This window comes from Saimiri boliviensis, chromosome 11, assembly GCF_048565385.1.
Source record: "Saimiri boliviensis isolate mSaiBol1 chromosome 11, mSaiBol1.pri, whole genome shotgun sequence".
NCBI classification, from domain to species: Eukaryota; Metazoa; Chordata; class Mammalia; order Primates; family Cebidae; genus Saimiri; species Saimiri boliviensis.
Window position 1 is genome coordinate 114,914,042 of NC_133459.1, and position 16,040 is coordinate 114,930,081.

General features: G+C 43.2%; 1 protein-coding gene across 1 annotated transcript in view; it reads left to right on the forward strand.

Annotated features, from left to right (window-relative positions):
* Window positions 1–9,719: 9,719 nt before the first annotated feature.
* ALG14 (ALG14 UDP-N-acetylglucosaminyltransferase subunit) overlaps window positions 9,720–16,040 on the forward strand; it is a 96,417-nt gene continuing 90,096 nt past the window's right edge. Inside the window, exon 1 of the mRNA XM_003933279.3 lies at window positions 9,720–9,889. Coding sequence (XP_003933328.1) covers window positions 9,757–9,889 — 133 coding nt within the window. The 5' untranslated portion in view covers window positions 9,720–9,756. The remainder of the gene's footprint in view (window positions 9,890–16,040) is intronic.

Genomic DNA, 16,040 nt, shown 5'->3' on the forward strand with positions numbered 1-16,040 from the left:
AGGGATTTATAAACATGTCCGGAAAGATATATCTAGGGTAAATAAAGTGAAAAAGAGAAAGAATAAAATTGTGATGTCTTACTAATGTCACTAAATTCATCTTAAACACGACTTGAGTCAATCTGTCCCTCTATCGAGAGAGAATTCTTTTTGAATGTACTGGGAGAAAAAGCAAGAAAAAGGAAAAGCAATCCTTGATGGAAATGTTAAAAATGCATTAAAAAAATTATTTCCTCCTATTTAATTTTATAAATAAAAAATCAGACATAGTAAATAATATTTCTATTTCACTTTATTTAATACATAGCACAGTAGCTGGTATAAATATATGAATACTTTTTTTTTTTTAAGGCAGAGTCTCACTCTGCTGCCCAGGCTAGAGTGCAATGGTGCCATCTCTGATCACTGCAACCTCCACCTCCAAGATTCAAGTGATTCTCATGCCTTAGTCACCCTAGTAGCTGGGACTACAGGCATGCAGTACCATGCCCAGCCAGTTTTTGTTTTTAGTAGAGACAGGATTTTGCTATGTTGGCCAGGCTGGTCTTGAACTTCTGACCTCGAGTAAATCGGCCCAACTTGGCCTCACAAAGTGCTGGGATTACAGATGTGAGCCACTGCACCCAGCCTACAATAAATAGTTTTAATGATAATGTAGAAGATACAAGTATAGGCTATGGAGTCAGACTGACTATGATTAAATCCTGACTCGACCAATTCCTGGCTTTGCGATCCAGAGCAAATGATATGATCTCTCTGTACCTCAATGTCTTCACTTGTAAAATGAGTATCAGAAGTGTCTAATTAGCTAATCCATGTTTGGAATACTTAGCGTATAGTAAATACACAATGAATGCCCATTATGGTAAGTATTAAAGAGTTGCCTTAGCCTTCAAGAGTTAGCATTCAAAGAGTCCTAGGTAGTGGCTTCATCCAGGAAAAGGTTGTGACTCAAACATATATTAGTGTATTTAAAAAGGAAAAATAAAATCTTGACTATAACTAAGATTATTTGGGTTATACTGGGACAATTTTTATCACCCATCCTGCCCAATCTTCCAGATGATGTTTAATAGTAAAGTGTATAACCATCATGCCTGGTGATCACATGGCCCAAGTTCTGTCTCGGACCCAGACTAAGAAATCCCTTCCAGCTTTGTCCTACCTTGTCATGGACAGGCATGATGCTGACCAAAGTGGTGTCCCTGGTTGTTGGAGAAAAGCTTCATTCTTTTTTTATCTATACTTTTTCTACTCTTATTGGGATTGATGATGGTTGAACTCTGGTGGGAAGAAGCTCAGCTGCCAGGATCCCAAGCAGCCCATGCTCCCGGGAAGCCCATAAAAGAATGGGTTGAATGTCTTCTCCAGGAGGCCCTGTCAAGAGGCATGCAGTTTACACAGTCAGGCTCATTGTTAAGTCACTGCTTGGGTGTTAACTGTTATTACCTTACCACTGTACTCCCGGTGCCGAGCTTAGTATGCAACATATAATAGATATGGGTAGAACGAAACTAAAATTAATTAAAAGCCTGCCTACATTCCTATTTACTTAAATCCTCAGAAACCTCTCAGATCAATTATCATCTTAGTTCCTATCTCTATAGTTCCCCTAATCTGACCCAACCTCTGTTCCTCATCACCCTTCAAGGCCTTTCATGGCACTTTTTGACCCTCCTGACATATGACCTGCAAACCTCCCCTCTACCTTAAGCTTCTCTTTGAATGTCTTCTTCACGTCCCTTCCTAAGCTGAAGGCTTGCTCTCTCACACTTCCCGGGAATGTCTCTCAAATAGAAGTCATTTGTTTCTCGTTCCCACAGGAGGTGGGGAAGGCGTCCCTCTCTCTCTATCGCTGTTTCCACACCGTTTCTCCTCCTTCTTTCAAAAACTCCATTTCCTTTGAAGTTCTTGCCATGTCGTTGTATCACCTGATGTCAGTCAGTATCTGTATCCGCAATAGGATACAGACGGCACACTTGTCTTAGGTTAACTTGAGGATGAATTATAAAGGGGTTATTTACAAAGGTGTGAATGTGGCAGGGAAAGCACCAGGGATGGTGCAGCAGCCTAGGGCTAGTAACGGTGGAGCTGGTGCCACCCACTAGATCTGCAGGAACAAAGAAAGGAAATGCGGGGACCCAGACGAAAATGTATGTATAAAAAAGGCCACACTGAACACAGCAGAAACCTTCATTTCAAGGACACAGCCTTTCCTCCATCCGATCTTCTGCTGAAGATCCTCCCTGGCCAAACCCAACCAGAATCAGAGAGCAAGGAGACCTGTTGATTTAGTCCCTAAGTTTCAGCTAACATGGAACTGGGTGAAGAAGGAAAGCATGGAGAGTGAATCTGGAGCGACAAATGGAAGATACCCAGCTTATACCCGATGGTCTTTTTCATTGCTACCACTCTCCAATTTTTTACTCTTTGAACACATGAGCTCCTAGCTAATTATTTTCCTCCCTACCCTTCAGTGACTTCAGGGTCCAGTGATATTTTTCATCCATTCCCAGTGATAACTCTAAATACTACAACCAGTAATAACACAACCTTCACCTCACACATCCCACTCTCTGACTACCGTCTGTTATGTCTATAGTTCACTTACTCTAGTTCTTTCATTACGATCTTTCAATCTTCTGGAGGCCTCCAATCCACAGATCTTACTACCACGCTGCTATTCATCCACTCCCCACCCGCCTCTCCTGTCTTCACTTTCCGCTAGGATTACATGAAATTCCACGGGCGTCACTCCCTGGAAGAGCGTCTTCTCTCTCCTTTGTATTCATCAACTTTAGTCAACTGTCTTGGTATGTTTTGTGCTACTATAACAGAATACCTGAGACTGGGTAATTTATAATGAACAGATATTTATTTATTCCTCATGGTTCTAGAGGCCGGAAAGTACAAAATCCAAGGGCTGGTGTCTGGTGAGGGCCTTTTTACTGCATCATTCTATGGCAGACAGCAGAAGGGCAAGAGAACACAGAGAGAGCAAGAGATGGAACTGGCAGCCTCAAGCCCTTTTATAGCGGCACTACTGCACTCATAAAGGTGGAGCCCTCATGGACTAAACACCTCCTCTTACGCCCCACCTCCCAAGAAAGTTCCACTGGAGATTAAATTTCAAACACATGCTTTTTGGAGGACACACTCAAACCACAGCATCAACTATCTGCCATTTCCAGTGGGGGGAGATGCATAACATTATGCTGACTGATTTCTCACTGTATTTGCTGTCAGAAGCTTCAAACGGGCATAACAATCTGCCCAGAAATCCTGCACTGGCTCTACTGTGTGCCAATTACTCTTTAAGAAGATTATTTCATACCTTCTCTCTCTTCAACCTTCTCACACTGTACCCCCAGTTTGCACACTCTCATCTACTCACCACAAACTCTTCAAACATCCCTCTATCTGCATCCATCCCTGTTCTCCGTTCGGTTAGAATGGAATAAGGGTCATTCCCCCTAAGAAAGTCCAACCACTCCACTTGTGCTCCAGGTTCCAGACCATTCCATCTTTTGAAGATATTTGTTCCTGTGCTCATTCTTTTTTCCTCCTGCACCAATTTTTCTCTACCAGCTTTTTTGTTTGTTCGTTTTGTTTTTGAGACGGAGTCTTGCTTTGTTGCCCAGGCTGGAGTGCAATGATGTGATCTTGGCTCACTGCAACCTGTGCCTCCCTGGTTCAAGCGATTCTCCTGCCTCAGCCTCCCCAGTAGCTGGAACTACAGGCACACGCCACCATGCCCAGCTAATTTTTGCATTTTTAATAGACACGGGGTTTCACCATGTTGACCAGGATGGTCTCAATATCTTGACCTCATGATCCACCCACCTCAACTTCCCAAAGTGCTAGGATTTCAGGCGTGAGCCACCGCGCCTGGCCTGGCTCTTTTTGTCATCAACAAATATGTCAATTAACGGGCTGAGTGCAATGGCTCATGCCTGTAATCCCAGTACCTTGGGAGGCCAAGGTGGGCCAATCGCCTGAGGTCAGGAGTTCAAGACCAGCCTAAAAATACAGAAATTAGCTGCGCATAGTGGCATGTGCCTGTAATCTCACTACTCAGGAGGCTGAGGCAGGAGAATTGCTGGAACCCAGGAGGCAGAGGCTGCAGTGAGGTGAGATCGTGCCACTGCACTCAGCCTGGCCAACAGAGCAGGACTCCATCTCAAAAAATAAAATAAACAAATATGTCAATTAAGTCCCATCTTAAAAAAAATAAATTTTCTCGATTCCAAATCCTCCTCCATCTCCCACCTAATTTACCCATTCCCCTTAAAGAAAAACTTGTAATGACTGGAGACTTTTTTTTTTTTAATCTCCCATTCTCTCTTCTCATTTCCATTTGCCTTCCATCACTACCTTATTTAGATCTCCAGCGACTAACCTGTTCCCAAGATACCTGATCCCACCTGTCCACAGCATGTGACATAGCTCACTGCACTCTCAATCTTCAATTACTTTCTTGTTTGTTGGGGACACCATTCTTTGCTACTTTTCCTCTTATCACCCATTTTCTTCTTCATCTTCTTTGTTGGCTCAATTTCCTCCACTAGACCTCTAAATGTTAGTGACTCCAGACTCGTCTCTATCCTGTACTGTCCAATACAGTAGCCACTAGTCACATGTGTCTATTTAAATTTAAAATAATTTAAATGAAATAAAACCCATTTCCTCAATCATACAAGCCATATTTCAATTGCTTAAAAGTTACATGTGGCTAGCATACAACACAGACACAAAACATTTTTATCCTTGTAGAAAGTTCTATTTGACAGGACTGACCTAAACTCTCCTTTAGTGATCTCTCCCCGTCCTATACCTTTAAATACCATCTATATGCCAATGAATTCTAAACTTATGCCACTAGATCTGACCCAGGCTTCAGGTCTGTACATAAAACTGCCTGTCTGCCATCACCACTTGGATGTCTAGCAGGTTATTCAAACTAAAGTCAAAAACAGAACACTTCGTATTCATCCTTCCCTCCCCTTCCCCTGCCCACAAAAGCTTGTTTCTCCTTCAGTCTGTCTGTTTTTAGAATATAATACCACCTAACTGGTTTTGAAGCCAAATATCTAGGACCTAGGAGGCATCTGGATTCCTCCTTGTTTTTAATCCCCAATATCTAATCCTTTAACAGGTTTTACTGACTCTACCCATAAAACGTATATCAAATCTGCCCTCTGGTACCTCCACTGTTATCTCCCTAGTCTAAAGTTTTTGGCTGGATTACTGTCTTATTTATATGACATCCCCTGCACCTAAAACAGTGTCTGACACATAGCGGATGCTCATTAAATATGTTGAATAAATTAACATGTACAGTCCTACGGAAGAGTGCAAAATTATCTGATCCTCTAAAATAACTTTCAAAATATGCATGAGTAATATTTGCTGTAGAAACTTTAGGAAATAGATTTAAGAAGAGCATACCAATCACTTCCCAGGCTGGGCAAGATGGCTCACACCTGTAATCCCAGCACTTTGGGAGCTGAGGTGGGTGGATTGCTTGAGTCCAGGAGTCCAAGATCAGCCTGGGCAACGTGGCAAAACCCCAACTCTACAAAAAATACAAAAATTAATCGGGCATAGTGGTGTACATCTGAGTCCCAGTTACTCGGGACGCTGAGGTGAGAGAATCTCCTGAGCCCGGGGAGGTTGAGGCTGCAGCGAGCTGAGAGCACGCCACTGCGTGCCAGCCTGGGTGACAGAACGAGACCCTGTCTCAAAAAAAAAAAAAAAAAAATCTCCCAGACATACATGACTGGTTACAGACCACATATCATTATGCATTTTGTCAACTATTAAACAGTTGTCACACTTTTTGCAACACTATAATTTGCTTCCATGAATCTGTTAAATGCATTGTCAGCACAACTGACCTTCCCAAGAGAAATTTTAATTGTTGCTTCTTCTGGCTCAGTCTTAACTTTCCCGATTAATCTGCTACAGCTTTTTTTTTTTTTTTTTTCCTTTGAGACAGGGTTTCTGTCACCCAGGCTGGAGTGCAGTAGCACAAAGATGGCTCACTGCAGCCCTGACCTCTTGTGTTTAAGCAATCCTCCCACCCCAGCCTCCTAAGTAGCTGAGACTACAGGCATGCGCCACCATCATGTCTGGTTAATTTCTTCATTTTTTATAGAGATAGGATCTCACTCTGTTGCCTTGGATGGTCTCAAACTCCGAGGTTTGAGTGATCCTCCTGCCCTGGCCTCCCAAATTGCTGAGATTGCAGGCATAAGCCACCATGCCTGGCCTACTACAGATTCTGGACCCCTTGATCATCTATACATTCTGTGTCTGTCACAGCTCAGGACTTGGCTTAACCAGGGGACATTTTTATCAGGAATTCTCAGCTTTTTTTCTGTCCCTTCCTGCTACCTAGCTGTTCCATGCAGTTCTCAACTTCCTTAACAGGAAAATTGAAGAGTTTGATGATCACCTTAATTCAGAATAACTCAACCAATAACTCCAAACAATGTCTGCTATCCCACGCTCTTTGATTCTCTGCATTTCCTGGCAAGCCTCCAATGCTTGATTGCCTCCATTCATTCCAGCTACACGCCAAGTGTGGTCAAACTGATATTTCCTACAGATACAGACAATTATAATAGTGAGGGGATGAAGTAATGGGAAAAGCAAGGGTGTCCTCTAAGTATTAAATCTACCGTAATATAGATCCTGGGGTCTGGAGCTAAGTAATTATCATATGCCTGACATTTCCTTATTTTTTTTTTCTTGAGAGTCTTGCTCTGTTGCCTGGCTGCAGCAATCTTGGCTCACTGCAACCTCCACCTCCTGGGTTCAAGCGATTCTTCAACCTCAGCCTCCTGAGTAGCTGGGACCACAGGCACGTGCCACAACGCCTGGAATTTTTGTATTTTTAGTAGAGACGGGGTTTCACCGTGTTGGCCAGGACGGTCTTGATCTCTTGACCTTGTGATCCGCCCACCTCGGCCTCCCAAAGTGCTGGGATTACAGGCATGAGCCACCACGCCCAGCCATGCCTGACGTTTTCATTGCATGCGTCAGTTTACAAAGATGTTTCAGACACAGTATCATCACAGTAATCTAGATGCTATTGTTTGCCTACCCAACAGTCCTCCCTGCAGCTTCCTCCTCACTGAGACAATGCCTATTTTGTTCAGTACCACCCTCCATCCAACAGCCCAGTATTACAGGTGAGTTGTAAGTCATCCTCCTCCCACCTCCCCCAGCTTTGAGGTCTCTTTCCTTTTATGCCTGGGAAAGCGATATAAATATGGCCAAAGGGAGTGAAAGAAAGTCTGCTGTGAGTGATTCTGGAATAGGTTTCCTTGACTTTAAAAAAAGGGGGGTGGGACAGGGCGGCTCACACACCTGTGATCCCAGCACTTTGGGAGACTGAAGCAGGTGGATCATGAGGTCAGGTTCAAGACCAGCCTGGCCAACATGGTGAAACCCTGTCTCTACTAAAAATACAAAAATTAGCCAGGTGTGGTAGTGTGTGCCTGTAATCCCAGCTACTTGGGAGGCTGAGGCAGGAGAATTGCTTAAACCTGAGGGGCGGAGGTTGCAGTCAGCCGAGATAGTGCCACTGCACTCCAGCCTGGGTGACAGAACAAGACTCCATCTTGGGGAGGGGTGGGGTGGAGGAAGACCCAATGACAAGATAATCTCTTTTTTGGCTATGGAGATTGCCCTGTCGGATGTAATTTCTGGGACCACTAATGTCTTCTTTTAAGTATGAGGTGAGACTGTCTCAGGCTGAAGCCATTATTAGGAATGGCAGAATGGGCATAAAAAAAATAATATTCTTTGTATTGTCCTTGAGCTGTTTTTATACTACACCAAAGGTACTATACTATATATTTGTAAGTACACAAATACTATACTGTACTATACAAAGGTACTATACTATACACAGTATTTGATACTATACATTTGTAAGCCCATAGGATTTTGATTCCGTTAAAATTTAAGGGACACTGACTTCTAAGTCCATGACTATGAACTTTCTTCACCCTTACTAGCTAAACAGCTGTAGGCAAATTATTTAACTTTTATGGAATCCACTTCTTTATCTGCAAAAAGGGAAATAATATCCACTTTATGGTCTTATTGTGAGAATGTAAGGCTAAGATTTGATAGAAGAAAATTTGGAAAGTGTTGTGAGGTCCATGAACTCTACTTACAAAGTCTCCCAAGCCCGCCTGCTGATAGGAATGGACACGCTGGTTACATAAGCCAATCCCAGGTGCCCGATCCCTGGAAATTCTGATTCAGTGCTTCTTAATAGACCCTGGGTGTCTAAGCTTTTAAAAACACATTTTAGGCTCCAGGTATGCGTGGTGATCAGTCAAGTTTGAATTTATCAAAGGAATACAGGATGCTGTACTCCTATGCAGCAGGACTTAGATTTTTGGTTTCTGATTCAAGATCTGACGCTATTCCACTTGGGCAAGCAGTTGCACCTTTCTGAACTGTTTACTCATCTGGATACCTGTCCAACAAAACCTACAGGTAGGTCTATGGTGGACTGAAGGCAATATTAGGGGTGAAGGGGGTCCTGATCTTAGTATTTTATGTTGTTGTAATGTGAATTAATTAGACATAATAAGCAAAATTGGGATTGCAGGGGGTGTTGGCAGATCATCATTTTGGCTGAGGACATGAGAAACACACTGGGAATGCTTTGTGGTAAAGTTAACGGAATGTTCATTGTCCTTTTCTATCCTGCTACCTAGAGCCCCTGAGCTTTCCACACCTCCCAGGAGTGTGGCTTGCCTTGAGGTGGTCACCCTCAACCACTCTGGTCACAACTGAGAGCTGTGAAAACACCTAGAAAAGTTAAAAACACACATGTTGGAAGATAGGGGGTTAGGGCCCTAAATTCGATGTTTAAGCCTAGGGTCCTTACTGGCGAACACTTTCAGTAATGTCTGTGTGTGCAGCAGAAACATTTCTCTTGGCACTAAAAAAAAAGAAGAAAGGATGTGTTCCCTTAGCTTCAGGTGGAACTGACGAAGTTGCTAGAGCCGGAACATCTCCTAACTGGGGGGTTCCGGGGCCTTTAGGGGGCACAGACGGCCTGACCTCGTCGTGGGCGTACAGCGAGCTTCCCCAGCGCTTAACTTCCCTAATGTGAGCTCACGCTGGGCTGCAGCCCCGCAGAATCCGCGGTTCCGCTGACAAACGTGAACGTAGAGAACTTAGAGCCTTTTAATGCTAACATGCAGTTTCCTTGCACCGCTGTTGTGCATTAAGTCTCACTCTGCTGCCCCGCTGGAGTGCAGTGGCGCGATCTCGGCTCACCGCAACCTCCGCCTCCAGGGTTCGAGCGCTTCTCCTGCCTCAGCCTCCCGAGTAGCTGGGACAACAGGCGCGCGCCACCACACCCAGCTAAGTTTTGCACTTGTAGCAGAGACTGGGTTTCCCCCTATTGGCCAAGATGGTCTCGATCTCTTGACCTTGTGATCCGCCTGCCTCGGCCTCCCGAGTGCTAGGATTACAGCCGTGAGCCACCGCGACCGGCCGGTATTGCGTACGTTAGGCAACAGGAATGCTACAAGATGAATGAGGTGAAAGGAATCGTCAGCAGGACCCGGGATCCATCCTCGGCCTCCGACTCCTCCCAGCTCAGGCAAGCCCAGCCCCCCCGGGAGGCGCGTCCTTCCGCGTTTGAGTCGCTTCGGCACCCGTAGTTGTGACCTTTGACCGCGGCTGGCTCCCGGGAGTGGGACGCATGCGCCGTTTCTCTGCATGGTGTGTGTGGTTCTAGCCGCGGCTGCAGGAGCTGTGGCGGTCTTCCTAATCCTGCGACTATGGGTAGTGCTTCATTCCCGGGACGTTACGCCCCGGGAGTCTCTCAGTATCTTGGTAGTGGCTGGGTCCGGTAAGTATCGGGGAGGCGACGGGTCGGACTTGGGTTGGTCACTACAAACCCTCGAGGGCACCGCGACGCTCCTCCCTGGTCCCCTTAGCACTTGTTGGAGTGTTGCATGCAGAGATTTGTCGTTTCTCTGCCCTGCCGGAACCGGTCAGTTCAGCCAGGGTAAGGGCTGGTTTGCTGACGCGGCCCAGGAATCTTTTTATGACAAGTAATGTACACTTGTCTGTAATTAAGACTCTCTGTGGTGTATGTTTTTATAACAAATAATTAGCGAACAAAGAGAACGTAGAAGCCTTTGATTCTAACATGCAGTTTCCCTGTATGGCTGTTGTGCATTATTAATCTAGGTATTGTGTATTTAGTTTAGGAAACACGAATGCTACATGATAAATGAGGCAGCGTGAATTGTCACATTTATAAATATACAGAGTGCACGAGAATGAAAACAATGATCTACGGACTGTAGAACCATACACACAGCGGGGCAGTGTGAGCAACACGCTGACCTGTCAGGTAATACAATCTAAACCCACCAACTCTGTAGATGCTTACAATTTTAAATAGTTTTGACAGGGACAGACAGACAGACACAATGTAAACATTTGGGGATGGCAGGAGATTGCATCCAGATAGAACATGTATAGTGTGAGCAGATGTACTAAGTTTATATTCAGGTGTAATTCATTACTTTATTCACTTAATCTCTTTGGAGCTGTTAGGCCAAACACTAAACTAAGCTCTGGAAATAAGAAAACTGACTAACGTTACTTGCTGACTCCGTGCTAAGTCCTGTGAAAGATGCAAAGATACAGCGGCGAATGAAATAGAGAATACAAAAAAACTAACAGAAAATAAATCAAATTGAGTATTTGCCACAATGAGATAAGTGCCATAATCTTGTAATAATTGTGTAAGAAGTACAAATTGCTATGGCAGTCTTCAGGAAGGGCACTGCTTTATCAGGTTTTAAAACAGGCAGCTTCCTGGAAGCAATGGTGCTAAACTGAGACTTGAAAGATGACCAAGAATTAGTCAGATGAGGGAAAGCCTGGCTTTTGAGGACTGGGAGGGTGTGAAAAGAAGGTGTTAGCACTTGGAATGGCCACAGGTGAGAGAACACTATTGTGTAGAGTTCAATGCGGGGAGGTAAACTGAGTCCAGATTGTAAAGGGTGTTTAAAATCCTGCCTTTTTTTTTTTTTTTTTTTTGATACAGAATCTCACTTTTGCCCAGGCTGGATGGAGTACAGTGGTGTGATCTCGGCTCACTGCAACTCCGCCTCCAGGGTTCAAGCCATTCTCCTGCTTCAGCCTCCTGAGTAGCTGGGGTTACAGGCATGCACCACTAAACCCAGCTAATTTTTGTATTTTTAGTAGAGATGGTGTTTCACCATGTTGGCCAGGCTGGTCTCAAACTCCTGACCTTAAGTGATTCTCCTGCCTCAGCCTCCCAAATTGCTGGGATTACAGGCGTGAGCCACCACTCCTGGCCTAAAATCCTGCTTTATAAAGCAATTGCTGCTACTCCACAGTTTCATATCATGTAGGGGTTAAGACCACAGGCCTCTAGGTTGTCATAACGCTATAGATGAATCATGTCTCTGCCACTTACTACCTTGGTGATCTTAGGCAATTAGTTAACCTCACTGAGCCTTCTGTTTCTACATGGGTTGAGAGAGGCCAGGAGAGATTAAATATGATCGCATTTAAAGTGTTTAGGCCGGACATGGTGGTTCACACCTGTAATCTCAGCATCTTGGGAGGCAGGCGGATTGCTTGAGCTCAGGTGTTGGAGACCAGTGGGCAACATAGTGAAATCCAAAAATAAATGAATAAATAAATTAGCTGGACGTGGTAGCATACACTTGTAGTCCCAGCTACTTGGGAGGCTGAAACAGGAGCACTTGAGCCTGGGAGGTAGAAGTTGCAGTGGGCCGAGATTGTACCACTGTACTCCAGCCTGGTTGACAGAGTGAGACCTTGTCTCAAAGTGAAATAAAATATAATCAAAAGCTTAAATAGTGTTTAGTAAAATGCTTGACATAGAGTGTCAACCTAAAATATCAAAGGGTCCAATATCCAGTTAAAAGAGTTTATTCAAGCAGAGTGTGAGAGTGGCTGTCAGGGAAGCAAACCCATACTAAAGAATGGCGGTCAGTGCTCCCCATGTGGGAAAAAAATGAAGATAGTTGATATAGGCAAGAACAGAGATGCTGAACAAAATTACAACATTTTCCTTACAAAGGCTAACTAACATACAGATACAAGATTTGGTTGGCTACTGTAAGGGGCAAGGGAAAACTTCCACTTTGCCCTCTGAAGGTTCACTGAAAATCACTGACAAGGAACAGAAATAATAGAAAAAAGGCATACAAATTTATTAAGCATATATGAAAGCGATAGGAATGAACACCCAAAGATACAAGGAACACGATCTGGTTTTTATGGTTAGGTTCGGCAAAGTATGGACAGCCATGTAGAATTATGATCGGACAGAAGGGTATGATTTAATGCTGATAGACTGGGGAAGCCCAGCAAGGCCTGTCTGGCTAGATTTTTCTTGGTCTCTGAGCATACCTTCCTTTCTTTCTGGGTATGGAGCAGGATGCTCTCTGGAATGAGCAGCTTGTGACCTACTGTGAAGCAAGGTAGATCAGGTAATTTATGTTTAAACATTTTTTAATTAATTAATTTTTAAAATAGAGATGGTGTCTTGCTATGTGTGCCAGACTTGTCGTGAACTCCTGGTCTCAAGCAATTCTCCTGCCTCCCAAAGTGCTGAGATTAAGGCGTGAGCCACCTTTCCCAGCTCAGATAATGGCCAGGTTTTACACAGGAAGGTGAGGTAAAATTAGAGTGGTATTTTTAGGTTCTGTGACTAGCTTTTGGGAGAAGGAATTCTTGGTTTCTGTGACCAGCCCTGGGGAAGAGAGATTCTAGTTTCTGTGGCAAGTCTCAGGGGAGAATGGGAATGAGAGACAGGGGACTGAGAGACAGAGGACGGAAGGCCAGAGAAAAGTTTTTACTTCTAAGGCCTTCATTTTGGGATATTATTTTCCAAGTCCCAATGCTACTATTGATTACGCACTAAGGGGTTTGTTTAACATTCTGGTATAAAGAGGTAACAATCACAAGCGCCTCTATCTCCAATGTCATTTAGTGTAGGTTTGAATAAAGACTAGGGAGTTGGGTTAATGTATAACATCTCAGCACCAAGGTCAGGAAGCACGAGTCCGACACCAAAGAGAAAAAGCCATGTTATATGAGTCAGTTTCCAAGGCTCAGCTTTTCTACTTGGCGTAATAAGTTTGAAAGGTCTTGACATTTTCTTTTCTTTTTATATAAGCACTTAATAAATGGTGACTGTTATTAGTCTTTATAGCAAAAGGAGCTTTTGAAGTTTTCTTTTTTTGTTTTTAAAACAGAGTCTTGTTACGTGCCCAAGCTTGCCTCAAACTCCTGGGCTCAAGCGATTCTGAGACAGCCACTGAGTAGCTAGGACCACAGGCACCTGGCTTATCTTTTTCAGTGGAGAGTCGCCCACTTCAGTCTGACCATTCACAAAGATCATTCAGCCAGTGTTGTGAAAAGAATGTCTTAACAAAGAGTGAAGTAGAGAAACAAATAGGCGCCTTTTGAATATTTCAGATAACAGATAAAGATGTGATAGGTATGGGGATGGGAGAAGCAAATGCATTCAGATGAGATTAGGAGATTTTAGGAGTTAAATCTGCAACTGTGGATTAAAAGTAGAGGATGTGGGAGGGAAGGACTGAAGGGTGACTTTTAGGTTTCCTGCTGAACAAATGGATGGCTGTTAGAACCATTCACTTGATAGTGTTACATGATAGTGGTGGAGTAGAAACTAAAATTAAGATTGAGAATTCATCTGGCAAATGGTGCCTTCATTCAAATTATTGAGGGTAGGAAGGTATCAAGGGCCTGAAAGAATCATGCCAGTCAAAGAAAGACTTGAAGTCAGATAAGCAGTTTAATAGTTCATGCCCAAAATGTTGGAGGCAGAAGACGTTTTCATTATTTACCTTGAAAACCAAGCAACATTTATTCTTTAGATAGCATACAATATTATTAGTAGGCCAGGTGTGGTGGCTCATGCTTGTAATCCCAGCACTTTGGGAGGCTGAGGCAGATGGATCACTTGAGGTCAGGAGTTCAAGACCAGCCTGGCCAACATAGTGAAACCTTGTCTCTACTAAGAAATACAAAAAACTTAGCTGGGCTTGGTGATGGGCACCTGTAAACCCAGCTACTCAGGAGGCTGAGGCAGGAGAATTGCTTGAAACCGAGAGGCAGAGGTTGCAGTGAGCCGAGATCGTGCCATTGCACTCCAGCCTGGGCAACAGAGCAAAAACCAAAAAAAATTATTAGTAGACCACTTCTGTTCAGAGAATATTTGTCAAAACTATTTTTTTTTTTGAAACACAATACGATCTTCTTAGGCAAATTTTAGATTTAATATCACACTTTCATTCATTCTTTAATTCAACCATAGGAGGGTCTGCTATTTCTAGGAACAGAAGGTACAGCAGTAAGAAAACAAACCCAAATCCCTGCCCTCAAGGTACTGTGCTTGTCCGCTAGTGAGGCATGGATAGAGAGAGATAAAAAGCAAAACAAATAAATAGACTACATAGTAAGTTATGCAGTGATGAACCCTATGATTTGGGGAAGGGACATTGCTTTTGATAAAGATTGTCAGGGAAAGCCTCCTTGGGGAGATGACAGCCAACAGCAAGGAGACTAGAGTGATTAGAGTGGACTGAGTAAGGGGGAGGAACAGGAGATGAGCTCCAAGAGGGAACATAGTTGGGGTCAGAGTACAAGAAGCCTTTTATTCCACAGGAGACATAAAGCCATTGGAGGATTTTGAGCAGATGTAAATAATTCAATCAACTCAAATAGGATCACACTGGATGTTGTGTTGAGACAGACTGAAGAAGTGGTCAGGGAACAGATCAGGAAGCTGTGTTCTTAATCTAAGTGAGAGATAATAGTGGCTTGGAGCAGGGAGGGTAACAAAAAGAAATGGTGAGAAGTAATTGGATGCTGGATATATTTTAAGGTAGAACTTAGAGGATCTTATTCTCAAGAAATGTATTTTAATACAAGAGTAAAATGGAAGACAAAGTCTATCATTTTAATGACTTTATTGAGTAACAAGGTTAACTTTTCAGTGAATATGTTGTCAACCTAAATAACAGAGAGATTCTCCAAAGACAGTAAGTTTATCAAGAGTAAGCATTGTAGTGTGGAATACACATACCAAGTAAACTATGGGCACATTCAAAGAGGCAAGGGAAGACAGCGGTTTTTAAAGGTAAAACGGGGAGAGTTACATAAGTTATTTTGAAACAATTATCCTTGCTTACAGGGATCAACAATAAGGGTGACATTAGTCCAAGGTTAAACAGGCAGTTGCTGGGCAGATGTCCTTGTGAAAGTTGTTTGTTTGTTTGTTTTCCATAAGGTTGCAGTGGCCTTTGTGCAAGGTTGTGGTTTTGGTATAGTCTTTTGTGATAGTTCCTGTTTTCAGGTGATTGAGCATTCAGAACCCTTCCTGGCCTTTCCCAGCTCCATTTTGTCACAAGTAACTCTATTTTGATTCCGACAACTTTAACAGTATTCAGTGAGGGTTTCCTTAAAAAAAAAACAAAAACAAAAAAAAAGGAATCAAAAGGACAATTAAAGCAGGTATAATGAAGTTTTAATTGTGTAGAAGATGTTGTAGATATTAGGTTTTCTCCTTAATTATTCCAGCTGTGAAAACAAGTACCTACTTGGAGTGCCACCACTTTATTTTTCTTTTCTTTTCTTTTTTTTTTTTGAAACAGTCTTGCTCTGTCAACCAGGCTGGAATGCAGTAGCATCATCCTGGCTCACTGCAACCTCCATGAACAGATTTAGGCTTCAGAAGGTGGATAATAAGAAACTTCTGTGAGTTAAAAGAACATGTTCTAGCCCAATGTAAAGAGACTAAGAACCGTGAAAAAAGGTTTGACGAAATCCTAACAAGAATAGATAATCTAGAGAGGAATATAAGTGAATTAACGGAACTGAAGAATACAATATGAGAACTCCCCGAGTATTACCTTCTTTTCATATAAAAGTTGTATTTATGGCCGGGCGCAGTGGCT